This window comes from Periophthalmus magnuspinnatus, chromosome 24 (assembly GCF_009829125.3).
Source record: "Periophthalmus magnuspinnatus isolate fPerMag1 chromosome 24, fPerMag1.2.pri, whole genome shotgun sequence".
In the NCBI taxonomy this organism is placed as follows: Eukaryota; Metazoa; Chordata; class Actinopteri; order Gobiiformes; family Gobiidae; genus Periophthalmus; species Periophthalmus magnuspinnatus.
Window position 1 is genome coordinate 6,192,281 of NC_047149.1, and position 26,362 is coordinate 6,218,642.

General features: G+C 43.1%; 1 protein-coding gene across 1 annotated transcript in view; it reads left to right on the forward strand.

Annotated features, from left to right (window-relative positions):
* otofa (otoferlin a) overlaps window positions 1–26,020 on the forward strand; it is a 155,381-nt gene extending 129,361 nt beyond the window's left edge. Inside the window, 22 exon segments of the mRNA XM_055232387.1 lie at window positions 256–390; window positions 1,814–1,975; window positions 4,123–4,242; window positions 4,637–4,798; window positions 5,323–5,485; window positions 7,011–7,174; window positions 8,026–8,055; window positions 8,144–8,266; window positions 9,165–9,240; window positions 11,871–12,019; window positions 12,129–12,263; window positions 15,402–15,539; window positions 15,613–15,740; window positions 16,226–16,396; window positions 16,824–16,984; window positions 17,540–17,682; window positions 19,383–19,471; window positions 19,750–19,848; window positions 22,139–22,380; window positions 23,292–23,470; window positions 23,985–24,085; window positions 25,839–26,020. Coding sequence (XP_055088362.1) covers window positions 256–390; window positions 1,814–1,975; window positions 4,123–4,242; window positions 4,637–4,798; window positions 5,323–5,485; window positions 7,011–7,174; window positions 8,026–8,055; window positions 8,144–8,266; window positions 9,165–9,240; window positions 11,871–12,019; window positions 12,129–12,263; window positions 15,402–15,539; window positions 15,613–15,740; window positions 16,226–16,396; window positions 16,824–16,984; window positions 17,540–17,682; window positions 19,383–19,471; window positions 19,750–19,848; window positions 22,139–22,380; window positions 23,292–23,470; window positions 23,985–24,085; window positions 25,839–26,019 — 3,051 coding nt within the window. The 3' untranslated portion in view covers window position 26,020.
* Window positions 26,021–26,362: the final 342 nt, after the last annotated feature.

Here is a 26,362-nt window from a genome sequence, read left to right on the forward strand (position 1 = left end):
TCCAGAACCCTAAATATAATTTCCATGTGTATTCTCAAACAGCAAAGTACTACACATTACAGTTATTTTACGCAATACTGAAACCAATTTACAAAACAAGTGTAGCTGTATAACAATGCATCATGATCATAATAACAGACACCAGCAAGCCCCAGAACAGACAGGAGCCTTATCTTTTACATTCTCCTGTCCCCACAGTCAGAGCTCTTATGTTCATATCATCACAGAGGAATAACACTGTCTTTGCCTTATCAGATCCTGAACGAGACCCTGTGCCCCACGTGGGACCAGCTGTTGGTGTTTGACGATGTGGAGCTGTTTGGAGAAGCCAGCGAGCTCCGAGACGATCCACCCATCATTGTCATCGAGTTCTACGACCAGGACACTGTGGTACGTGCGCACAAAAACAAATATATTTAACAGGCAGAATAGATGGTGTCACTATGTTTACATGTAGAAAGAGCTCCGAGTGAGATTAACAACAGAATTCAAATCGTCCTGCCCCAAAGCCTGTCAGAGCAGTTTTGGCTAGAGATCGATTGATGTGGGCTTTTACATGGCCGATGTGATACTGTTGTTTATAATCCAAAGAAACTGGTATTTGTAGAGCAGGTTTTTGATTATTTTCCCCAAATTCAATTTCAGTTTACTTCAAAATCTTTTTTTTATCACAGACCTATAAGAGAGCTGTAGTCACATTTTGTAAAGTTATCTTTTGTGACATTTTTTGATAGATTAACATATATAATAGATGTTGTTATTATCATGCTTTCAAATTTTATTATTGCTCTGCTGTGGTATTGGGTATAACTTCTTTCATAGTAATTACCTTGTCTCTGTAGATGTGTAGATGTCTATTGACTCAATGTAGATGAGGTGAATAGAGATCTATTTGATAATGTGTTTTGGTTTTGTCAACACCTTTGTTAGACCTACATGAAAAATCATTTGGTTACTACAACTATTGAATCAATAACTACACTACATAAACTTGGACACACTTTTGATTTTATTTACAGGATTATTTACATTGTAGATTCTCACTAAAGGCATAAAAACTATGAATGACACATGTGGAACGTAGCAAACAAAAATAAAGTCAAAATAGCTCAACTTGTTTTAGATTGTTTAAAATAGCTTTTACCCTTTGCTTTGATTGCTGCTTTGCACTCTTACCATTTCTTGACCCTGTCCTGGCACAGCTGTGAAGTGAAAACCATTTCAGGAGACCTCATCATGAAGCCCATTGAGAGAAGGGCAAGGGTTGGCAGCTGTCCACAAAGCAAAGGGTAGATACTTTGAGGAATTTCAATCTAAAATGAATAATTTGCTACATAGTTCCATAAATCTTGCGTCATATATTTGATGTCGGTTGTATGTATATAAAATGTACAAAAGTAGTACATAACATAAAAAATTACTTGAATGAGGAGGTGTGTCCAAACTTTTGATTTTGAACCCTTGCTGTCTCCTTTAATCTGTGGATATATATATTAACGGTGTTGTCTCTATCGCCTGCCTGCCCTGATTACTCTCCTATCTGTTTCTCCCTTGCACTTGTGATTCCCCAAATAGAGTTTTAATACCACACTCTTTTTAAGATAACAATATCTAATGTAGCATGAAATTACAATCTCACTAAGTTTGATAGAAAGTTGCACATGTTCCCAGTATTAATCTCCCCTCACTCACCCTGTATTGAACAATACTGACTCCGAGTGGCGGTTGTGTGAAAGTGCACCCCCTCTAACCCTTGGCACATTTCCACCCTTCCCTTACTTGTTTGGACTGTCCCCCTCTCCCTGGTGTTCAGGGCAAGGCAGAGTTCATAGGTCGCACATTCGCCAAGCCCACCATAAAGATGTGTGATGAGCACTACGGCCCCCCGAGGTTCCCCCCTCAGCTAGAGTACTACCAGATCTACAGAGGCCACTGCACTGCTGGGGAGCTGCTGGCCGCATTTGAACTGCTACAGGTAAAAAATACTTGGAATTTTTTCAGTTTGTATGAATGTCAATTAAATGACTACTTAAAATTTGTTGGGGTTTTTTTTCACTTTAAAATTGTAATACTTGCCCTCATAGACAGTAGTAGTTGCTGTATTTGAGTTGATTTTCAGCTCAAGAGTTCAAAATAAAACATTGTTTGTTTCACTGGCATTACTAATATGTGTGAAGTGTGCAGTGAAACTGCGGTGATACTAGTAGTAAAAGTAGAAAATAGGAATAATAGTAGTAGCAGAACAGAAGTAGTTTTGCTAGTAGTACAACAGTAATGGAGCAACAGTAAATTTCCCTGTAATTTTCTCCATAGACTAAAAATAAAACACAATGGATGCTAACCCGCTATGTGCCAACTAATGTTCTTAAAAGGACATTTAGAACCTAAACTTTTGGTGTCCTAATAATGTAGCTGTTTATAGTGTTTTAGAAACAGATTTCAAGTAAACTTTGAGCTGATTAGCCCTGAGTGATATTTTTTTGAAAAGTCTAAGGAAAAAAAATATGATCTTTACCTAGTGGTGTTTGGTCACTGAGCAGCTCTAAAGTGAGGTTGTCACAAGAGCAGCTGGATGTGCAATACAAATCAGATGTATTATAAATGTAGAAAAAAATTGTAAAGAGCGTTTTATCTTGAAAGGAGCTACATACAATTATTATTATGAATTAGCTACAAATTATAGCAATTTCTGATATAAATACTCATAACTGGTGTCTACCATCAAGTTTGTGTTGTGTTTTTTCTTCTTATTTCCACTGCCAGCTTCACTAAATCTTAAAATCCCTTTACCAAATGTTTTCCTGTTCCATTTCCACTCGGCCGCGTCCAGTTACTTTAGTGTTGATTCCATTTCCTGGGGTCTTTCTCTAAACTACATCTTCCTGTCTTGTCCTACTCTGTCCAAACCCCATCTCCTGTGTTGCTGTGGTGGCTGCAGGTTCCCTTTGACTCAGAGGAGATCAGGAGAGCTCTGATCGCTGTCCATAACTTTGCTGTCCCTCAAATCAAGGTGCTCTTTCTCATTCTCTCCTTCATTTCACTGTGTTTGGACTTTGTCTGTTCTGTCACTGAAACAAGTTTACGGCATAATAATAGACAGGAGAACTGACAGGAGCTACAAAAGGCAAGGCAAGTTTATTTGTACAGCACAATTCATACACAAAGTAATTGAAAGTGCTTTACAGAATAAGAAAGACATTAAAATCACAATACAACAAATCAAAACATAAATAATCATCATAAAATTAGCATTAAAAGGGAAGAATAAAAGCCTTTCAGTCACATGCACGGCTAAGCAGAAACACTTTGGAGCCTGGATTTAGACACTGTCAAAGTAGAGGCCTGTCTCACATCTTCAGGAAGACTGTACCATGTTTTAGCTGTACAAAACTGAAACACTGATTCTCCATGTTTAGTCCTGACTCTGGGCACCAGCAGGAGGCCGGTCCCTGAAGTCCTCAGAGTGTGAGATGGTTCATGTGGCTCTAACATGTGGGAGAGTTACTTTGATGCTGGTCCATGGAGAGACTTGTTCACAAGCAGAGCTGCTTTAAAGTCTATTCTCTGAGCCACAGGAGCCAAAGACCTGAGCACAGGACACATGTGTGAAGTACGTCCTGCTTCAGGACCCGAGCAATAGCTTTCTGGATGTACTGCAGCTGTTTGGAGTCCAAATTCCTCAAAATGTCACCTTTAAACAGGATGATGAAGCCAGTGAATTACACATTATCTGGTTGACAAATTGGTTGAATGCAGAAAAAAATCCCTATTCTTGGGTTTCAGACAGACAATTTGTTCCTGATTTTAAGGACTGTCTGAGGACCTTTCAAAAGAAATAATAGTTTGATTTGAATTACTTAATTGCTATGACGACAGAAGACAGTCGCCATAGTTTGAAAACCCATGAATTGGTTGTTTCTATTGAAGGTCTATGAAAATCAAGCTACTTCAAAATGTATAACTTAAAACAAATCATTAGATAATCCATTCACTATTATTACCAAAATAATTGAACCTTTTATATCTGTAGCACCTGTAACAGCAGTGTTCATATACATAAAACAAGGCTGTGAAGGTATTACAGTACGTTATTTAAGATATTATTCATGTTTTTCTCTCTAGATTGGTCAGGGGGGCCGAGCTGAGCTTCCTCCTATTGAAACATGCACAGACTCAGAGCGTGGACCCATAGTCCCCGTGCCTCTGGGGATCAGACCTGTGCTCAGCCGCTACCGCATAGAGGTACCACTGATGCTAAAGCTGTTTACTATCTCAGTTAATAAATGTGCATTTAGTTTAGTTTAGTTTTAGTCATAGAATTTTGTCAAGATTTAGTCAGCTTTTTTTTTTTTGTCTACTTAAAGTCATGCTAATTTAGTTCAAAAATCAAATTTTACGTCTAACTTGACTAACAGAGCCTAAGACAGAGCAGTGTTCAGAGTTAGCAACACACCCCCATGGAATGCTGCAGAGGAAAATGTATGCAATTGTACTCATAGTTTTAGTCATTGTGATCACTTTTTACTTATTTCCTGTTTAATCTCACCAGAAATATGACAGAGAGATTTTTATTTGTTCAAATTGTTCAAAAATAAGTGTCTTTTTATACTACATTGGGTGCTCTTGTTTGCTGTAGGTCTTGTTCTGGGGCCTGAGGGACTTGAAGAGAATAAACCTGGCTCAGGTGGACCGACCCCGTGTGGACATAGAGTGTGCGGGACGAGGAGTGCAGTCGACGCTCATTCAAAACTACAAGAAAAATCCAAACTTCAGCACTCTGGTCAAATGGTTCGAGGTGGTAAGTGCAAATATAGAACTCTAAAGGCCATAATGACTTTAAAGGTGCTGTACGTGATTTTTACTCTCTTAAAAATATGAAAAACAGAAGTAGTTCATTTTAAACAGTTTGCAAATTTCCAAAGTTATTCCACACTTTCCTGACGCATTCGTAGCTTCATAATTATTCACCATGATGAGTTTGTAAACACTGTTTGCAACTTTTAGAGGCCAGTGCAAAGTTTTTATTGCTACAGTAACGCTAACAACAACTAGCATGCTAATAGCGCACCAGCACTACTTGCAGGTTCGAGTAGGATAAAAGGCAAGTCATAAGATGCAGACAGCACACAGGGGTCTCATTTTGCCCCTAAGAACTGCTTTTATGATATACCTGTACTGAAGACAAATTTTACTTAATTATATGAAAACAATGGGTACAACCACTTACATTATAATTAAAATATGAGCTATAGGTTTCCTTTTCAAGGATAAAAAAAAAGTCCCAACATGACCTGATAATATTGTGGCATACTGTGCACACAGGACCTCCCAGAGAATGAGCTGCTACACCCCCCTCTGAATATCCGCGTGGTGGACTGTAGGGCCTTTGGGAGGTACATCCTTGTGGGCTCTCACGCCGTCACCAGCCTGAGACGTTTCATCTACAGCGCCCCAGACAAGAGCTCCAACCACTGGGCCACTGCAGGTACTATACACCTTCTGTGTTTACTGTATATATGTTTTATATGGTATTCATTTGGAATATTTATATTTGTGCTTATTAGTTTTGGTAGTGTTGATCTACGTTTAATTACAGTAACCTGTACTGAAAAATGAAAGATATATTTATATATGGAGAGAGAGAGAGAGATATATACACACACATTTTTGTCATTTTTGTGGAGTATAAATGTCACTTATTGCCTTTATTTCATATGTAAGTAGTAGTTTTGAATAATATAGTTTTTGTTAATAAAAAGAGCAACAAAGTGTGATTTATATCTATTATAGTCCAGGTTGTTTTTAAAGTGCATATGGTTTACCAATGTTTTTGTTGTGTTTTTCTGATTGAGACTTGGTTTGGTGGGATTGTGCCTGTGGTCAATGTTTATCACAGTTTTACATCAGTTAATTGGCAGTTTATAGAAAAAAGTGGAGAAGGAAAAGTGCAAAAATACAGGAAGTAGCTCTGAGTTCTAAAATGGCATTATCTTTACTTACGTCATCAACACTGAAAACTCCATCCAAAATGCTGAGACAATTTACCCACAAGGAATGCATTTTTCTGACAGATTAAATCTATATTCAACAAAATGTGTCATTTATTTTCTTTAGTCTAATCATAAGTATAGTGCAATTTAGACACCAGGAAATCGAGTTATAAACCCTAGAAAAACAACTACCGGTAGAAAAAAAACGATGCAAGACTTTTTTGGTAAAATCTTAAATATAATGTTGTTAACTATGTAGTAGAGTAGTCTATCCTTTCATATATACTTAAGTTTTTAACTTGTGGCATCTGAGTCTGCTCTATTACGGTTACTCAAAACCCTGTATTCATTCATACTTTAAAGGTCCTGTATTACACAACATTGATTCTTTAAGCCATGTTAGAATGTCATTATCTCTCAAAAACATATCCAGAGTAGTATTTTGTTTCATCCACACATGTTTGTGTAACCCTTTTATTATTAGTCTGTCTACATCTCTAAAGCTCAAAATGCTCTGTTCCACTTTGTGATATCATGAGGCTGTAGTTTTCAGGTTAACAGCTCCTTTTACCTTTAGTTCAGTAGAGATTCCAGGGATGAAATTCTCCAAATGATCCAAGTGGAGGTGTATTGAGTCTGAAAACACAGGGGAGCACTTCCTGTGTCACCACATGACATTCCCAAGGAGTATTTTCTGTTTGAGAGAAGAACACAGCCTCAAAATGCAGGGTCTGAATGAAAAAAACATAACTCCAGGTCTGTTTCTGATGAAGAAACAACATTATAACAGAGATCAGAAAAAAGTGTAATATGGACCCTTTAACAGGAGTATGAATGTTAAACTCGTGCACATCTTTGTCTGAGAAATATAATTGTATCTCTGTTCATTGGCTTGCTTTGCTTCACCATCTGCTTCTTGTTTCTTCTTTCTTCTCTTTCATACCTCCTTCTTGTCTTACCACTTGAACCTGCTTTTCACCTGCTGTTTCCACTGCCCCCTGGTGGTCACTCACACCTCAGCTAAACTAATGAACGGCTACCTGGTTCTAACTAACGGCGGCTCGCAGCCTCATGCCTCACCCAGCGTCTCCTCGCGCACTTTCTCTCGCCCCGCAGGTGACGTCATCCTCAACATGGACGACACCAGCGTTCGCAAGATGGACACCGTAGTCAAACTGGACGCTGTAAGACGAAGAGTGTAACTGTTGTTGTGATAGACGTAGGAAAGAGGAGTGGGTAAAGTCAGCTGCAGAGAGTCATTGTGGTTCCAAGCCTGGATAAATCTTGAAACATTGACTCTCATGGAGCCTTTTTTTTAGTGTTAACTTATAGAATATAAAAACTTTTTTTTTTTAAGAGTGGCAGTAGTCCAAAGTTATTCCTTACTTACCTTATGCATTCTGAGCTTCCTAATTATTCACTGCAATGAGTAATTTTCACATCTTTCAGAGGTCAGATCCTCTGATAACATGATAACACTAAAAACAAGGAGCATGCAAACAGCTCATTTCCTGATTTTCAGAGGATAAAACATTTTAAACATAAATGCAGACAGCACACAGTGGACTCATTTCTACCGCAAGGGCTCCTTATCTATATATTTGTACTTCGAACTACATAGAAATAAACAGGTAAAGCCACTTTAACTAGAATTTAAAATAATATTGTCAAGATAAAAAGTTGTTTAAGAGTTGTAAAATCTAGGCACAACACAATATTTCATTACCTGTAACAGAGAGCTCTGATTCTACATCCAGCCCTTTATTAGACCAACACTTGTGCTGCTGCCAGTATTGTGTCTGCCATACTCCCCCTAGTGGGTGATACAGTTGAACACTGTCTGCTACAGATTTGTGGCGAGTACAAAAGCAGCAGCCGTCTTTGCTCACTCCCTTTTTGATATAGGCATATTGGGCCTATATTGTTGTCTGCTCTGTAGGCTTTGTACAGTGTTTCTCCTTGTATCTGATTGTGTGGCTCCTGCTCCTAACTCTGGCTATTAACCCCTTGTGTTCTGTGTGATGCCCTGATGTAGATGTCTGACGCTGTAGTCAAAGTGGACATGGTAAGTCAACAGTAAGTAACAAGTGTGCAACAGACAAGGAAATACTGAGAATTAGTGTTTTTGTTTTTGATGTGAACAGATTGAAGAGGAGAGCAAAGACAAAAAGAAGAAGAAGAAAAAGAAGGGAGTGGCAGAGGAGGAGGAGGAGCCAGATGAGAGTGTACTGGACTGGTGGTCCAAGTACTTTGCCTCCATAGAGACACTCAAGGAGGTTTGTAGAATATAGTTTTGCTGTGTACTGCTGTGCCTGTACAAATATAAGTATACCATACACCTATAATGTTATATTCTGTATTTGGCCTGCAAACCCAGAGCCAGTGTTACCGGTACTAGTAATAGCTATTCTTCACCACTGTGCTCAAAAGCACCAAAACAGACACACAACACTGTACTGTCACAACCACTGTAAATCAACAACACAGGGCAAACAACTGTTACACAGCAGACTATGGCCAAACAGCGCATTTAACCCATCCATCCATCCATCCATCCATTTTCTTCCACTTTATCCGGGCCGGGTTGCGGAGGCAGCAGTTTCAGCAGGGAAGCCCAGACTTCCCTCTCCACACACACTTCCTCCAGCTCTTCCGGGAGAATCTCGAGGCGTTCCCAGGCCAGCCGAGAGACATAGTCCCTCCAGCATGTCCTGGGTCCTCCTCCCAGTGGGACGTGCCCAGAACACCTCCCTAGGGAGGCGTCCAGGAGGCATCTGGAATAGATGCCCGAGCCACCTCAACTCGCTCCTCTTGACGTGGAGGAGCAGTGGCTATACTCCAAGCTCCTCCTGTGTGACTGAGCTCCTCACCCTGTCTCTAAGGGTGCGCCCAGCCACCCTGCAGAAGAAACTAATTTCGGCGGCTTGTATCCGCGATCTTGTCCTTTCGGTCATTACCCAAAGCTCATGACCATAGGTGAGCGTATGGCACATTTAACCCACTGATATCAACACATAATGAAGACTGGCATCTACATGACCACACTGTATACCAAAGGTGAACCACCAAATCGAATTTAAAACAACAACTCTGTTAGTAACTACGTTACACTGAACGGTGTTATTCCCAGCACTGCTCTGTTATAACAACAGTATGTTGTTGCTGTTCTTGCAGAAGCTGAAGGCTCAGGAGGCAGCCCAGGCCGAGGCAGAGGAGAGAGAGGATCTGGAGATTCTGGTGGAGACTGGAGGTATAACACACACACGGAGAGCACTGAGACGAAGAGTCATAGTGTCAGTGTTCATCTGTCATTGTTACACAGCAAGAGAGGGCCCATTGTTTTAGCTTGTTACTGGAGCTGAGAGATGTTCAGTTTGACATGGAATGAACGCTGTTGACCCCTGTGTGTCGAGCCCCCTCAAAACTTTAGCACATTCATAGTTTGCTGCACTACTTCTTTTAGTCTAAGCCAGGGGTCACCAACCTTTTTAAACCTGAGAGGTACTTTATGGGCACTGAGTCATACGAAGGGCTACCAGTTTGAGACACTCTTCTGAAATAACACATTTTCTCAATTTGCGTTTAGTTATACATTATTAATAATGATAAATGATAATCATCTATGTCAGGGGTGTTCATTACGTTGATCGCGATCTACCAGCCGATCGCGAAGGCAGAGGTAGATCACGTCCCGTCATCCATCCAGTCACATCACTAATATACAGGACAACAGTCAGATTACACCTGACCCTAGGTCACATCATGGGTGCTGGAAACGTATAAACAAGCGCGAGTTAGCTTAACCCTACAGCGTCGGATCCTATCGTCGCCGATAGAGCGCGGTTGCGGACTTTCCAGCAGCGTAACTCCGCAAATAGTCGTGCTCTCATGTAAATTCAAACGACATCTCAAAGTGGAGACATGGGGCTATCTAAATATTTTACCATCATTACGGTAATCTGCCTCTGTTGTCCCTCGAAGGTGACGAATGAGAGCGCGGGGGCTGCGGGGATTTTCCCAGTCATTTATTCGATGCGTAAAAGGAAAAAATACGAATGGATGTGTAAAATAGAAGTAGTTGTGTGAAAAAATGCATTAAATTCTGATACTTCGTTTAACATGATTAGCTCTGTTATCGCTTTCAAACGAAAAATGCAATTTTACTCCTGGCTGGCTGTCAGAAGCTACTGCCCGAACTATGCATCCCTCACTGATTCCATTCAGTGTCATCAGAGCAGTAATCATCATTCAAGTAATTATGAACATGTAAAAAGTTCAATTGTGTTGTCATGACGTTGTGCAAGGTACATGAAAATGCACTGCACATGTAAGAATTCATAATACATTTACAAATAAATATATGTTTAACATTTTTGTATTAGGTGGTAGATCTTTCAGACACGATCATTTTAAAAGTAGCTCACATAATGAAAAAGTCTGATCTATGTGAACACACTGATCACGTTGCAAGACACTGATCACATTAATGATTTCTCAAAAGAATTTTGAGGGAAAAAGGAGGGAAACAGATATCAGTATTCAGCACTTTAACTTACTAGTCTTAGTAATTGTTAAATTTCCAGATGACACTTACATCACTACATCTCATAGGAAAAGTGTCCCATTTTCACTATCCATTTACAAACCTTTTTAACAAAACATAAATAATCTACATTGCACCGTGTTTCATAAAGTTATCAATTACGTAATGTTAAAGAAAAATAAGCTTACATATTTTTAAATAAATCTCGGTTGCGTTGTGTGACTTTTTCATCGGTGTCGTGAAAAAAGCCTGTTGTTTACCCAAAGCTGCGTTTAGCTCTGGGCTTGTTCTGCCCGTCCCCGTGGGTAGTTAGTGTGGAGCTTTGTGAGACGTAGTGAAGTGTCCCTCCACGTTGTGCCGCTTTGCCGTCACCACAGTCGCTCCGCAGATGAGATACCCACAGGCATCTTTTACAGTCTTAAATCGTTGTGAAAGTGATCTCTTTATTTTCTACCATGTTTTGGAGTAAGAAACTGCATTCAGCGCATCCTCACAGCGCTCTCGAGCGGAGCACTGGTTTTGTCACACGCACAATACTGACCATTGAAGTGAGTAGGTCAAAGTTCACCTTAACTTATCTAAACTTCACGTATAATGAACATATGTTTAAAATATTGTCATTTTTAAATCTATATAAATGCAAGGGTGATTTTAAAAAAAAGTTGCAATCGAATGATTTAATTTTAGATGCAGCTCATTAGTGAGTTGTGCTATTTTTAGAACCGATCTGCAGGCGACTCATGTGGGGCTTGGGGGCGACATGGCGCCCGCGGGCACAGGGTTGGTGACCCCTGGTCTAAGCAATATTATCAATGTTTCTTTCTTTCTCAAACTAAGCAGTTATAAGAGAGTTTGGTTTTAAAATAAAAGTGGTCTGTGCAGATGTTGTAGATTCTTCATGTTTCTTCACCAGTGCATCCATCAGAAATATCAGAAATCTGTCACTCATCAGTCACCTGCATCTTGTCCTGTTTTACCCATGACCTCATAAATTTCCATGAAAGATGGTTTGTGTTATTCTAAATACCTGTATACACTCATTAGTTTTTCTATAATACAAGACAGTATCCAGTATCCAAATAACTGTTTCGAGTCAGTGGCATTGGAGTTGTTCATAGTGTTAATATTTAAAATAGAATTATATTATATATAGGCCAGTATTTCTGGCACATTAGTTTTTCACACTACACACAAAATACTAGATGTATTTACATTTAACAGTATAATTTACAATAATAAGATCATAAAATGGTTGCCATCTTTCATGTAGCAGTGTGGTGCTGTGCTCATGTTGTCCCTCATATGTGTCCACTCCATGTCCACTCACTGCACATCAGAGCTCAAACCAGACGACCTTCTGCTCAAAGGCCCCAAGCTCAAGGACAAGAGCAAAGACAAGAGGTTCACCAAGGATAAGAAGAAAGGCAAGGAGGCAGCAGACGGGGCAGAGAAGAGGCCTGTCAAACTCCGAGTGGACGAGCTCATGGTACATACAGACAGAAAAAGTTGTCCATATCACTACCATAGAAGTGGTCTCATTATGTTTCTCATTTTGGATTTAATATAGAGATTTGAACATGTGCTGTTGGCTGCAGGTGTACAACAAGGAGCTGGAGTCAGAGTACGGGGACTTTGAGGACTGGCTGCACACGTTTAATCTGTACAGAGGAAAGGCTGGTGACGATGACGAGCACGCACAGGACGAAGACAGGATAGTGGGCAGATTCAAGGTTATTCATTCTGTACAGTTACTGTCGAGTATGTTTGTTACAGCTCATTATATAGTATTTTATAATTACAGTGATGTCTTTCCATTGTCTAATAATAAAATAGTTAAATAATGTTTAATACTGCCTTCTGTTTCAGTTGTACCCTTTGCTTTATTTAGTAACCGACTACTACTTTTCTGATGGATTATCTTTCACTGCTTTGCCTCCACAGAGACATTGTTTCTTGGTCAGAAAAGTTCCATAGTACGGCATTATAAGGTTGATGCCACTAGGCCAAGTTATAGGTCAAATGTCCTCTAGCTCCTCTGGTGGGACCTCAAGGCGTTCCCAGGCCAGCCAAGAGACATAGTCCATCCAGTGTGTCCTGGGTCTTCCCCGGGGCCTCCTCCCCGTGGGACATGCCCACCTCCCTAGGGAGGCGTCCTGGAGGCATCCTGAGGAGATGCCCAAGCCACCTCAACTGGCTCCTCTCGATGTGTAGGAGCAGCGGCTCTACTCCGAGCTCCTCCCATGTGACCGAGCTCCTCACCCTATCCCTAAGGGTGCACCCGGCCACCCTACAGAGGAAACCCATTTTGGCGGCTTGTATCTGCAACCTTGTCCTTTCAGTCATTACCCAGAGCTCATGACCATAGGTGAGGGTAGGAACGTAGATTGACCGGTAAATCGAGAGCTTTGCCTTCCGGCTCAGCTCCTTCTTTACCACAACGGACCGATACAACGATCGCATCACTGCAGACGCTGCACCGATCCGCCTGTCAATCTCACGCCCCATTCGTCCCTCACTCGTGAACAAGACCCCGAGATACTTGAACTCTTCCACTTGAGTCAGAGACTCACCACCCACCCGGAGAGGGAAAACCACTTTTTTCCGGTCGAGAACCATGGCCTCGGATTTGGAGGAGCTGATTCTCATCCCAGCCACTTCACACTCGGCTGCAAACCGCCCCAGTGCTGCAGGTCCTGGCTCGATGAAGCCATCAGGACAACATCATCTGCAAACAGCAGAGATGAGATATCGTGGTTCCCGAACCAGACCCCCTCCGGCCCATAGCTGCGCCTAGATTCTGTCCATAAATATAATGAACAGAACCGGTGACAAAGGGCAGCCCTGGTGGAGTCCAACATGCACCGAGAACAGGTCTGATTTACTGCCGGCAATGCAAACACAGCTCCTGCTCCGGTCATACAGGGGCCGGACAGCCCTTAGCAAAGAGCCCCAGACCCCATACTCCCAGAGCACCCCTCAAAGGACACCACGAGGGACACGGTCGAATGCCTTCTCCAGGTCCACAAAACACATGTGGACTGGTTGGGCAAACTTCCATGAACCCTCGAGGTATAGAGCTGGTCCAGTGTTCTGCTCCTCCTGAATCCGAGGTTCGACTAGAGGTCAGATTCTTCTCATCAGTACCCCAGAATAGACTTTACCAGGAAGGCTGAGGAGTGTGATTCCCCTGTAATTGGAACACACCCTCCGGTCCCCCTTCTTATACAGAGGGACCACCACCTCGGTCTTCCAGTCCAGTGGTACTGTCCCCGACCGCCACGCGATGTTGCAGAGACGTGTCAGCCAAGACAGCCCCACAACATCCAGAGACTTGAGGTACTCAAGACAGATCTCATCCACCCCCGGAGCCTTGCCAGCAAGGTGACTTCAGCCAGGGTGATGGACGAGTCTGCCTCCAGGTCCCCAGTCTCTGCTTCCTCCTCGGAAGACGTGGCGGGGGGATTGAGGAGATCCTCAAAGTATTCCTTCCACCGCCCGACAACATCCACAGTCAGCTTTCCATCCGCACTGTAAACAGTGTTGGTGAAGCACTGCTTCCCTCTCCTGAGGCGTCGGACGGTTTGCCAGAACCTCTTTGAGACCGTCCGATAGTCCTCCTCCATGGCCTCCCCAAACTCCTCCCAACCGTGAGTTTTTGCCTCCGCGACAGCACGAGCCGCGGCACACTTGACCCGCCGGTACTCATCAGCTGCCTCAGGAGTCCCACAAGCCAACAAGGCTCGATAGGACTCCTTCTTCAGCTTGACGGCATCCCTTACTTCCGGTGTCCACCACCGGGTTCAGGGATTGCCGCCGCGACAAGGACTGCAGACCTTACGACCACAGCGACGAGCAGCCGCATTGACAATAGAGGTGGAGAACATGGCCCACTCGGAGTCCATGTCCCCAGTCTCCCAGGAGAGGAGAAGCTATCCCAGAGGTGTGAGTTGAAGACCCCCCTGGCAGAGGGCTCCACCGGGCGTTCCCAGCAGACCCTCACAATACACTTGGGTCTGCCAGGTCAGTCAGGCTTCCTCCTCTGCCAGCGGATCCAACTCGCAACCATGTGGTGATCGGTTGACAGCTCTGCCCCTCTCTTCACCCGAGTGTCCAAGACACGCAGCCGGGGGTCAGATGACACGACAACAAAGTCGATCATCGACCTCCGACCTAGGGTGTCCTGGTGCCATGTGCACTGATGGACACCCTTGTGCTCGAACATGGTGTTTGTTATGGACAAACTGTGACTGGCACAGAAGTCCAATAACAAAACACCGCTCAGGTTCAGATCAGGGAGGCTGTTCTTCTCAATCATGCCCCTCCAGGTGTCACTGTCATTACCCACATGGGCATTGATGTCACCCAGGAGAACAACGGAGTCTCCAGTCGGTGCACTGTCTAGTAGCCCTCCCAGGGACTCCAAGAAGGCCAAGTACTTTACACTGCTGTTCGGCCCGTAGGCCGACACAACAGTCAGAGACCTGTCCCCGATCCGAAGGCGCAGGGACGCGACCCTCTCGTTACCAAGTTACATCGATGAGTTTAATGTCATACTGTGGACATTCAAGGCAAAGCAATAACATCTCCATGGAGACAGGCATATACCAGACCCTCTGCTAAAGAAGTTACATAGTGGACCTTTAAGTTATTCTGTAAACGGTACAGGTATATAGACATATATAATAACCTTTTGCAATTGGTTGTCAATTTCAGATAAACTTTTTAATATTTCAAGAAAATATCAGTAATCCATGATTAAGTAATAGTACATCAGTAATTATACCTCATAAGTCATTTGTCCATCTCTGAAATACACTTGATTTGAAGTTGTTTTTCATCTTTGGCTGAAAAATATTGGTTTGTTCCAGGGTTCCTTGTGCATGTACAAGCTCCCTCTGTCAGAAGAGATCACCAGAGAAGCAGGATATGACCCAAATATGGGCATGTTCCAGAGCATCCCCCACAACGACCCAATCAAAGTGCTGGTTAGAGTCTACGTGGTCCGGGTGGGTTGGGTCTATCATTACTACACTTAAATATATGAAAACATATGTTTACTATAGTGTTATTGTCCCCTAGGCGACAGACCTCCATCCTGCTGATATCAATGGGAAGGCCGATCCATATGTTGTGATCAAACTGGGCAAGTCCGAAATCAAAGACAAGGAAAACTACATCTCCAAACAACTCAATCCTGTTTTTGGCAAGTGAGTAGAGAAATATTTGAATGAATCAGATTAACATGTACAGAGGAAGGAACATTAGATTTGACCCAGTGTCAAATCTAATGTTGCTTTTTGCTTCTTAACTTGTTGAGAATTTAAATATTTAGTGTACTGTCCCTGGACAAAATTAATGAGGTGGATAATGATCTGAATGAAAAACACAAACATTGGCAAGTATTTTAAATCAGACCTATTTTGCAAAATCAACTTTTTAACGGTTTTAATCATGTTGTAGTTGTTTACCCTCTCCATTTACTCATCCTGGCGTTGTATTGAGCGTGATTTGTGCATGTTTGTGCAATCTTTAGTCACTTATTTTTTTTAATTGATTTATAATGTGCAAATTATAACCGTATGATCCTCAGGTTTCATCGATTATAACTATATATCAGGCACAAGCACAATAGATCGGCTTTAATAGTTGTCAACCTTTTACAAACTATTGCTCTCCCTGTATCTCCTGTCAGGTCATTCGACATAGAGGCCACGTTCCCGATGGAGTCCATGTTGACTGTGTCCGTGTATGACTGGGACCTGGTGGGCACAGACGACCTGATCGGAGAGACCAAGATCGACCTGGAGAACCGCTTCTACAGCAAATACAGAGCCACCTGTGGCATCTCCTCACACTACTCACTGTGAGAGCTGTCCTCCTCTGTGTGCAAACCATGAGGCAGAGGAAAGAATATAACATGGATTTCAGTAGTAATCACTTGTGATTTGTCAGTTTTCAGAGTGGAATAGTTGAATTTAAGCATATGTTTACTTCATTTCTGTTGAGTAAGAGGCAAACAGAAATCTCCAATCACTTACATAAAATTCAATGTTACAATGAGAATGTGATTATTATAGATATTATAGATTATTATAAAGATTTCTTAATAACCAATCATGAATAAGTACACCTCTGTAGTCCACCTGTTTCCCTGTCCTCTTCACCATCTGCATTAACACAAAGTAATGTTGTAAGACCATTACAATGTTTCAAATAATGTAATACAAAACTACAATTACCAATATCCTTTCATATTCTGTCCTTTGCTTATCTCCTGTCCAAAACTGTAGTCATGGATACAACATCTGGCGGGACCCGATGAAGCCCAGTCAGATCCTGGTGCGGCTGTGTAAGGAGGGGAAGATGGAGCCTCCCCAGTACGGCCCGGGGGGCACTGTGCAGGTGGGGGGGCGGGTGTTCCAGGCACCCACGGAGATCGAGGACGAGAATGGTACACAATTTATTCACACACTTTGAATTTCCTTCGAGATTATTAAAGTATCTGTCTATCTATATCTGTGTCTATTTATTTCCTACAAGTTATACTTGTTTACAAACTACATAAGGGACATGGTTTTAAGGATGAACAGATATGGAAAAATGGTAAATATATAATATAATGATTATTGTGTTGCAGAGATCAAAATTTTAAAATTAAGTGAATCATTAATATAATATAGAAACAATTGAAAAGGGCTGCAAAAAGTGACACCTGAAAATAAAATGAACAGATCCTCACAGGGTGATCTACAAAAAGACGGTGTAAAGTAAAGCTGTATTTTTTTGTGTTTAAAGGAGACACTTGGTGATACTTGGACAGGTGTGTTGTAGCACATTTCTGATGAAATGCCACAGTTGTGGGATTAACTGTATATTCATTTTTATCAATATCACCCACCTCGACTTAGGTCATAAAACTTGAAATAATGTCCCAAATTGTTGAAACCATTTTGAAGGCCTTGGGTTATGGATAGATGATGCCTGTGTGGATGTGTGGAAACTGCAGGTTTGAAGAAGCAGACGGAGGAGCACTTGGCCCTGACTGTGTTGAACCACTGGGAGGAGATCCCCAGAGTGGGCTGTAAACTGGTGCCTGAGCATGTGGAGACCAGAGCTCTGCTCAACCCAGACAAGCCTGGCATAGAACAGGTCAGATACACACAAACACATTATGTGGATGCTAGCTTAGCATGTAGTAGGATGTCATTTAAAGGGGCATTATGTAACTTTTTGAGTATAGGGTCTGTCTCCTTGATTGTTCACTGGACAGAGTGAACAAGCTGTGATCAGGTCGTAAGGTCTGTGCTGATTGTCGTGGCACCAATCCCCGAACCCAGTGGTGGACAACAGAAGTAAGGTGGACGAGATCTGTCCCGAGTACCCCAAGTCTGGATGTTGTGGGACTGTCTTGGCTGACACGTCTCTGCAACATCGCGCAGCGGTTGGGGACAGTACCGCTGGACTGGCAGACCAGTTATAGAGGAATAGAGTATAGAGGAATCACACTCACCTTCCCGGTAAGGTCTATTCCAGGGTACTGGAGAGGAGAATCCGACCGCTAGTCGAACCTTGGACCCAGGAGGAGCAGTGTGGGTTTCGTCCTGGTCGTGGAACACTGGACCAGCTCTATACTCTCCATTGGGTCCTCGAGGGTTCATGGGAGTTTGCCCAACCAGTCCACATGTGTTTTGTGGACCTGGAGAAGGCATTCGGCCGTGTCCCTCATGGTGTCCTTTGGGGGGTGCTCCGAGAGTACGGGGTCCGGAGCAGGAGCTTTGTTTGGATTGCTGGCAGTAAGTCATACCTGTTCTCGGTGCATGTTTGACTCTGCCCGGCTGCTCTTTGTTACCGGTTCTGTTCATTATATTTATGGACAGAATTTCTAGGCACAGCATCATCTGCTGTTTGCAGATGATGTTGTCCTGATGGCATCATTGAACCAGGACCTGCCACAGGCACTGGGGCAGTTTGCAGGCGAGTGTGAAGTGGCTGGGATGAGAATCAGCTCCTCCAAATCCAATCCAAGGACAAGATTACGGATATAAGCGGCCGAAATGGGTTTCCTCCGCAGAGCACCCTTAGGGATAGGGTGAGGAGCTCAGTCACACGGGAGGAGCTTGGAGTAGAGCCGCTGCTCCTACACGTCAAGAGGAGCCAGCTGAGGTGGCTCGGACATCTGCTCAGGATGCCTCCTGGACGCCTCCCTAGGGAGGTGTTCTGGGCATGTCCCACTGGAAGGAGGCCCTGGGGAAGACCCAGGACACGCTGGAGGGACTATATCTCTTGGCGGGGAATGCCTTGGGGTCCCACCAGAGGAGCTGGAAGACGTGTCTGGGGTGAGTGAAGTCTGGGAGTCCCTGCTTAGACTGCTGCCCCCGCAAGCCGGCCCCGGATAAGCAGAAGAAAATGGATGGATGGGTCTGCCACCTTGGTGTGTCAGTGAAGATGTGAATGTTTCACATTATGGCATTAAAGTATTTTACCTTTTTTATTACGTGTTTTTATTTCTCAAACATACTTTGAAATACAGGTATTCTTACTGGGACCCTGTCCTGTAATTTGGGCTGTTAGGTCATATGCTAAAAAATTGTGGTGTAGGTATAGAGTAGAGTATTAATCTGTATTCCACTGACTCAAATAAAAAGTATTATATAAACTTAAACAGGTCAAGTATTTCTGGTACTTACAAATAGTACTTGTATGTACAAGCAGGAAACACACATTTTTATGTTCTTTTGACAATGTAACACTTTTGACAGCCTCATAATTATTGGTAGAATAAAATGTTCTTGTAATAATCTATTGAAATGTAGAGTATCTAATCCATGCGACTAACCGTGTGTATCCAGGGCCGTATTGAGATGTGGGTGGACATGTTCCCCATGGACTCGCCCGCTCCAGGACCTGCTCTGGACATATCGCCACGGAAACCAAAAAGGTACAGCCAAGACAGACAAGGAAGGAGACAAGTATAAATAAATACTTTTAATTTACTTACTTACTTATGTAATAATTAAGGTAATGCGACTGATGCAGTATGCAATGTAATTAAATACGTGATAGTCTTGACCTTATACTAGTGATGGGTGTACAAGTGTATTCAGTCTGTAATACCTAATATTCCCAGGTTTTTGCAAAGCTAACATGGTGAGTGTAGCCTCAGCTCTTGTGTACTGTCCATATTGAAGTGCGCTTGTGTTCCTCGTCCCTCACCAGATATGAGCTCAGGGTGATTATTTGGAATACAGACGAAGTAATTCTGGAGGACGATGATTTCTTCACTGGGGAAAAGTCCAGTGACATATTTGTGCGGGGGTAGGTACGGGCGGGCCAGCGGCGTGTGCAGGCTGCTCCCGTGTGTGCGCTGTGCGTGCAGTTTTTCTCTTTATTTAACCATGCTTTTGTTTTGTCCATTTGTGTGGGTGTGTGTTTGTGGTGTCTGTGTGTCTGTCCTCTCTTCTCTCCGCTCGTGCTCTGTCCAGCTTTGAGCTGCGTGTAATTATTTGGAACACTGATGACGTTATTCTAGAGGACGATGCTTTCATGACAGGAGAGAAGATGTCTGACATCTATGTCAGGGGGTAAACACACCACCCATCGCATGGCTCGTACAGTCTCCTACATCCATACACCATCTACATGTCTCCTGTGTCCTCTGAAGTCTTCCTCTCCTTGTCTGCTCCTCTACCTCCTAGAACACACTTTCCTCTCCTTCCTCGTAAAGCCCTTACCTTGTCTCCTCCTCTCCTACCTCCTAAAGCCCTTACTTGTCTCCTCCTCTCCTACCTTCTAAAGCACTTACCTCCTTGTCTCTTACCTCCTAAAGCCCTTACTTTATATCTGCTCCTCTCCTACCTCCTAAAGCCCTTACCTTGTATCCTCGTCCCCTACCCCCTTAAGGTCTTACCTTTTCTCCTCGTCTGCTTCCTCCTAAAGTTTGTCTCCTCCTCCCCTAACTACTAAAGCCCTTACCTTGTCTCCTCCTCCCCTAAACCCTAAAGCCCTTACTTTACTCCTCGTCAAATCCTAGGCTTTGTTACTTCAAATTCTCAAGTGATGATTTTGTCGTATTTTCTCTCCTATAACACTAGCCCAGTGTCCCTGTATTATTGTCCACATCTACAGCCCTTCCTTTGTCTCTTGTCCTCCCTCTTAAATCTTGTCTCCTTGTTTCCACTCCACTTTCTAAGTCCTTATTTTGTCTCCTTGTTTCCTCACTCACGTACTAAACCAGGATCTTGTCTTCTCTTCATGCTCCAGTCTTGTCTCTCTTACCTCTTGTTGTCTCTTCCTCTCTCCTGATCTCTCCTCTCCCCAAAGCCCAACTTTTTCTCTTTGACTCACTCCAGTTTTCATTCAGCACGCAGAACGCTTGCCTTTTGACTTAAGCACGCAAATCTAATGCAATGTAAAGTCCAATAGTCTCTGGTGAAGACCATACCACATAAACACATTTACAGAGCAGCTCTGATAACTTTCCTTTAGCTTCAGTTTAAATGTTTTCTTTTTTTACACTTATCAGTTTTATTAAAACACATTTATTATTCAAATGTTATGAGCCCAGTTCTAATAAGTTTTCTGGAGTATTGTAAATATTGTCTGTGTTCGTGGTATGGTTTTGTAATAAAATGACCTATGATCAAAACACGTGCACTATGTAACTTTTCTGGTGGACGGCCCACCTCTGCTTATCACCATGGAGATTCCTTTGTCTTGAATGTTATTGCAAAGAAATAAAAAATACACACTTGGCCTGGTGCAGTCACCTTTATGTCACCATGGAGATAGATAAGTTTAATAACCACACTGGAACATTCCAAGCAATATCATCTTCATAGAGACAAGCAGGTGGTGTACACTCCCCAGAAAAGTTACACCTTTAAACACCTAGCATGTGTATGAACATATGAACACACAAAGTTACTGCATGTACTCTCTACATGTAGTACATTAAGTCTGCTGTTTTGGTGAAAGTTTTATCTCCACAACAGTGGAAGCTGCAGAACAACCTGTTTCTCTCCTTCCCACTTTCCCTGATGATTTCTGTCATATTTAACAGTACATGATGGACACTACTGTTCTGTCCCCTGTCTATAGTTTGGCTACTACAGTCTGCATTGTGCCAGACCTGCATGGCTTTGTATTGTGATGCTCCAAAACCAAGTCAAATTCACATATACACTACTTAACTCAGTAGTTCACTTTGAAGATACATTCATTCAGATAGTGGTTAGTTCGTGGTGGGCCATGTGCCGAAACATTCAAAGTTCACATTTGCAGTGGAATAAATCTACCTGTCACTCACACAGCACATAGCTGAGGCTGACCAAAAGTATTAAGTTTATAGTTGTTATATTTTTAAAAGTTTGTTTAACGTCTTAATACATGTAGGTGTGTGTGTACTTTGATTTGACATTGGAGACTCACATCCTGTCCTGTACCTTTAGCATCCTCTCTCTTGTTGAATTTTACGATGTCCTAGAAATCAAATTTACAAATAAACTAAAAAAACACATTTGGCAAGTGCATGACCAGTACAGACTAACTCCTGTGTTCATGTTGCGATTACTTTATGTATAATGTAGTAATGTTTTGGCTCTTGTAGATGGCTAAAGGGTCAGCAGGAGGACAAGCAAGACACAGACGTGCACTACCACTCTCTGACAGGAGAGGGCAACTTTAACTGGCGCTTTGTTTTCCCGTTCGATTACCTCATGGCCGAAGAGAAGATCGTCATATCCAAGAAGGAGTCCATGTTCTCCTGGGACGAGACGGAGTACAAGATCCCCCCACGACTGACGCTGCAGGTGTGGGACGCAGACCACTTCTCTGCTGATGACTTTCTGGGTAAGAGCACATAAGGAGCAGATAAAGTGACCAATTCATACTTTGCAGCTGATGCCATTAACAATTCCTGGGAGGGAGAAGCTAACAAGAGGCACTGTTCTGTCTGATGCTCCGTTACTTTACTTAGACTTTAATCTGAACTTTGTTTTAACACAATCTGACCAGAAAAAACTGACTTAGCTGGAGCTACAACAGGTGAGCTGATTTGGCTGTTAAACCATCCATTCATTCTTTTTCGTGCACTTATCCGGGGCCGGGGCACGGGGGCAGCAGTCTATGCCGGAACTGCCAGATTTCCCTCACCCAAGACGCATCCTCCAACTCCTCTGGCGGGATTTCAAGGCATTTCCAGGCCAGGCATCATTCCTCCAGCATGTCCTGGGACTTCCCCGGGGCCTCCTCCCGGTGGGACATGCCCAGAACATCTCCCTAGGGAGGTGTCCAGGGGGCATCCTGAACAGATGTCCGAGCCACCTCAGCTGGCCCCCTCGACATAGATGACCAGCGCCTCTACTCCGAGCTCCTCCCGTTTGACCGAGCTCCTCCTCCTGTCTCTAAGGGAGCTTATGGTTTACATCTTACTGAGCTCATCCACATGAAATAAAAACTGGCACAAAGTGAACAAAACATGAATAAAAGTGAAATGATCTTTTTCACAATAGTTTCAGAGAGTGGGACCATTATTCAGCTCTAAAACGTGCTTGTGTTCTTAAAGTCATGAGATAAATGTGGTGGGTTTGTAGGCTCAGGCCCAGTCCATAACAAATAATGCTCAACCATTATGGATTTTTATTTTGGATGCTTCTTTCAAAACCAGTAACAGTAACATGATATTATCAACGTGAACACAAACTATCGTCTCTTGGTTTAAACATGTCAGTGTTCATAACAGGTTCTTATGTCTCCACCAGGTGCCATAGAGCTGGATCTGAACCGCTTCCCTCGCGGGGCAAAGACAGCCAAACAGTGCACTCTGGACATGGTCAAGAAGGAGCAGGAGCTTCCCACCATCTCCATCTTCAAACAGAAGAGGGTCAAAGGCTGGTGGCCCTTTGTGGCCCGAGACGAGAATGACGACATGGAGCTAACGGTGAGGAGGAGAGAGCTTTGGGATATAAAGACACACAGTATGCCAACTTAATGACTTTAGTTCTCCTCCACTTAGAGAATGTAATTCCCATAATCTGGCCAGCAACTACACACTTTTCCTAAACTCTGGGACTTGGGTCTGGCTCTGATTGAGCGACCTGTAGATAAGTCAATTAGAGAAATACATGCTCTGTCTGTGTCAAAAACATGGCGGCTCACAAGTAAAAAGATTTCATTCTGAATAGTGTGTGGACATTCAAGTTTAACTGTCTTGTGTATTTGAGAGACAAGGGGCTGGCTCACCAGACGTTTATTCACATGTTAAAGTATCAGCTAAAATGCCTCACACCTACAGTGTTTTGGTTTATTCTTTCTGAATATCTGGTTAAATATATTTCACTGACCATAAGTGTTATGTGTGTCCTTGTGATGTCTGCCATGTCTTTGTCAGCCTGCCCCAGGGCAAATTGTCCAGTGTTGTACATGAGCTGTTAAATGAGCCTTGTGTGTTACAGGGTAAAGTAGAGGCGGAGCTGCATCTGGTGACCGCAGAGGAAGCAGAGAAGAGCCCTGTGGGCCTGGGCCGAAATGAGCCTGATCCTCTGGAGAAGCCAAAGTAAGACCCTCTCACACCTGGACTACACTCACCACAGTCACTCTAGAGTCTTATAGATCAGCAGTTACATCTGACACTGTAACACATGAGTTTGGATGACGCACACAGTGCAAAGAGCAGTTTCTCTAGTTACATCATTTTCGATAGTAATGAAAAAACTATTACTTAGGTCTGTGTAGACCCACTGCTGTTTGCACTGTCGCTCCTCTTCACCTGTCTCTCCCTCTGTCTGCCCCTCCCTCTACCGTGTATCCTGATCCCACTCTGACCTTTGACCTCCATTCTACATTCCTTCCTCGCTCCCTAACCCCTGCCTTTCCTCCTCCTCTCCTCCTCCTCTCCTCCCTCCTTCCTCCTGAAGTCGCCCGGACACCAGTCTCATGTGGTTCTTGGGCCCTCTCAAGTCCATTGGTTACTTCATCTGGCACAACTACCACTGGCTGATCCTGAAGGTGCTGGGCGTGGTGCTGCTGCTGCTCATGCTGGGGCTCTTCCTCTACTCTCTGCCCGGATACCTGGTCAAGAAGATGCTGGGGGCCTGAAGAGTCAGGGGCCAGAAGAGCCAGGGGCCCGAGGAGACGGTAGTCTTCGCCCAAATCCTACTGCTGCTGTACTGATGCTGTTTGTGGGCTCTCTGTCTCTCTCTGTTTGTAACAAATGCACTTATATGTTCTCCTCTGAGGTCTCTATGGGTCAGCTGTCCCATGTCGTTCTGTTTTTATGTGTGCCAATAACCTAAAGAAAATATTGCTTTTCAACAACAAATTGAGGAAACCCACACCTCAATAGTCATTGGCTAATGTATTTATGCTCCACAGAGAGAGAGAAATGTGGACATTATCTTAACCTTCCATCTAAATTAAATCAAAGGCCAAAACTGTATTAATATGTACAACCAAAGCTATGAACGAGTTTCCTGTACCTGTTCACCTGCTCACATTTAAATGTTGAAAAGCAGTTCAAATCTGGTGTCGTGGTCCAGAGGTGTATCCAGTCACTGCAGCTCATTGTGAAGCCTTTGTGTCAAGGCCAATGTACATTAATAGTACTTTGGAGGATTTATTATACACACTGTAAACAATGAGTTTCACTTTGTAGAGTTTAAATTTGATCAATAAAAAATCAGATAATTAAACATAAATTAAAACATATTTGACCTGATCATAGTATCAGAATGTGTCTACACAACGACACCTGTGCCAAAATATGACTACGTAAAGATCAACTATGTCATGTTTCAGGTGGAGCGTCTGCTACTGGATGGTCTCTATGGGGATATTATTGCTTTGCCTGGAATATTCTACAGTAGAGCATTAAACAGTTTAAAGCTATACTATGGAACATTCCATGTAAACCAATAATATCTCCATAGAGACCATCAGGTGGCAGAGCCTCCACCATTGCATTGTGTTATATAGTATTTGACTCTGGGCAGATAGACCCAAGATGTTACATATTAACCATGGATCTGAATAACACATAAGCCAACTTTTGATGAGGAGACTTTGTAACATGGTTAAAAGTTCAAAAAGTAAAGTAATAATACATATAATATAATATGTAATAATACATGTGACAACACGACCTACACATGTCCAAGAGCTGATTGGGTTTGGCTACCTCCATCCTATAAATGTACATCTGCTAATACAAGCCATATCTCTCTTGTTTCCCCTCACCATTTCACTAACCCAAACCCCACCCTTCACCCTCCTCCACCACTTGACCCCTGACCCTTGGATGACCCCTGCAGCCGCCCAGACACAACCTTCCTGTGGTTCCTGAGTCCCCTGAAGGCCGTGCGTTACCTGATCTGTACCCGATACAAGTGGCTCATCATCAAGGTGTTACTGGCCCTGCTCCTGCTCATCATGCTGGGGCTCTTCCTCTACAGCATGCCCGGGTACCTGGTCAAGAAGCTGCTAGGGGCCTGAGGAGGGGGATACCACCTGTTTACACCTGGTCTACAACCGGCCCAGTCCCATGTTTAGGACAGGTTTAGTACAGATTTCATTTTGGACTGGCTCTAAACCAGGTCTAGACCTGGTTTAGTCTTGGTTTAGAACTGTTAATGACTCAAACTTTACAGCTCTGGTTTAGTCCTGGTTTATACTGGAATTCGACATGGTTTAGTCCTGGTTTAGGTCTATTTTGAGCTTGGTTTGGACCTGGTTTAGTCCTGGTTTAGATCTGCTAATGACTAAAACTTTACAGCTCTGATTTAGTCCTGGTTTAGACTACATTTAGACCTGTTTAGTCCCAGTTTAGACTGTGTTT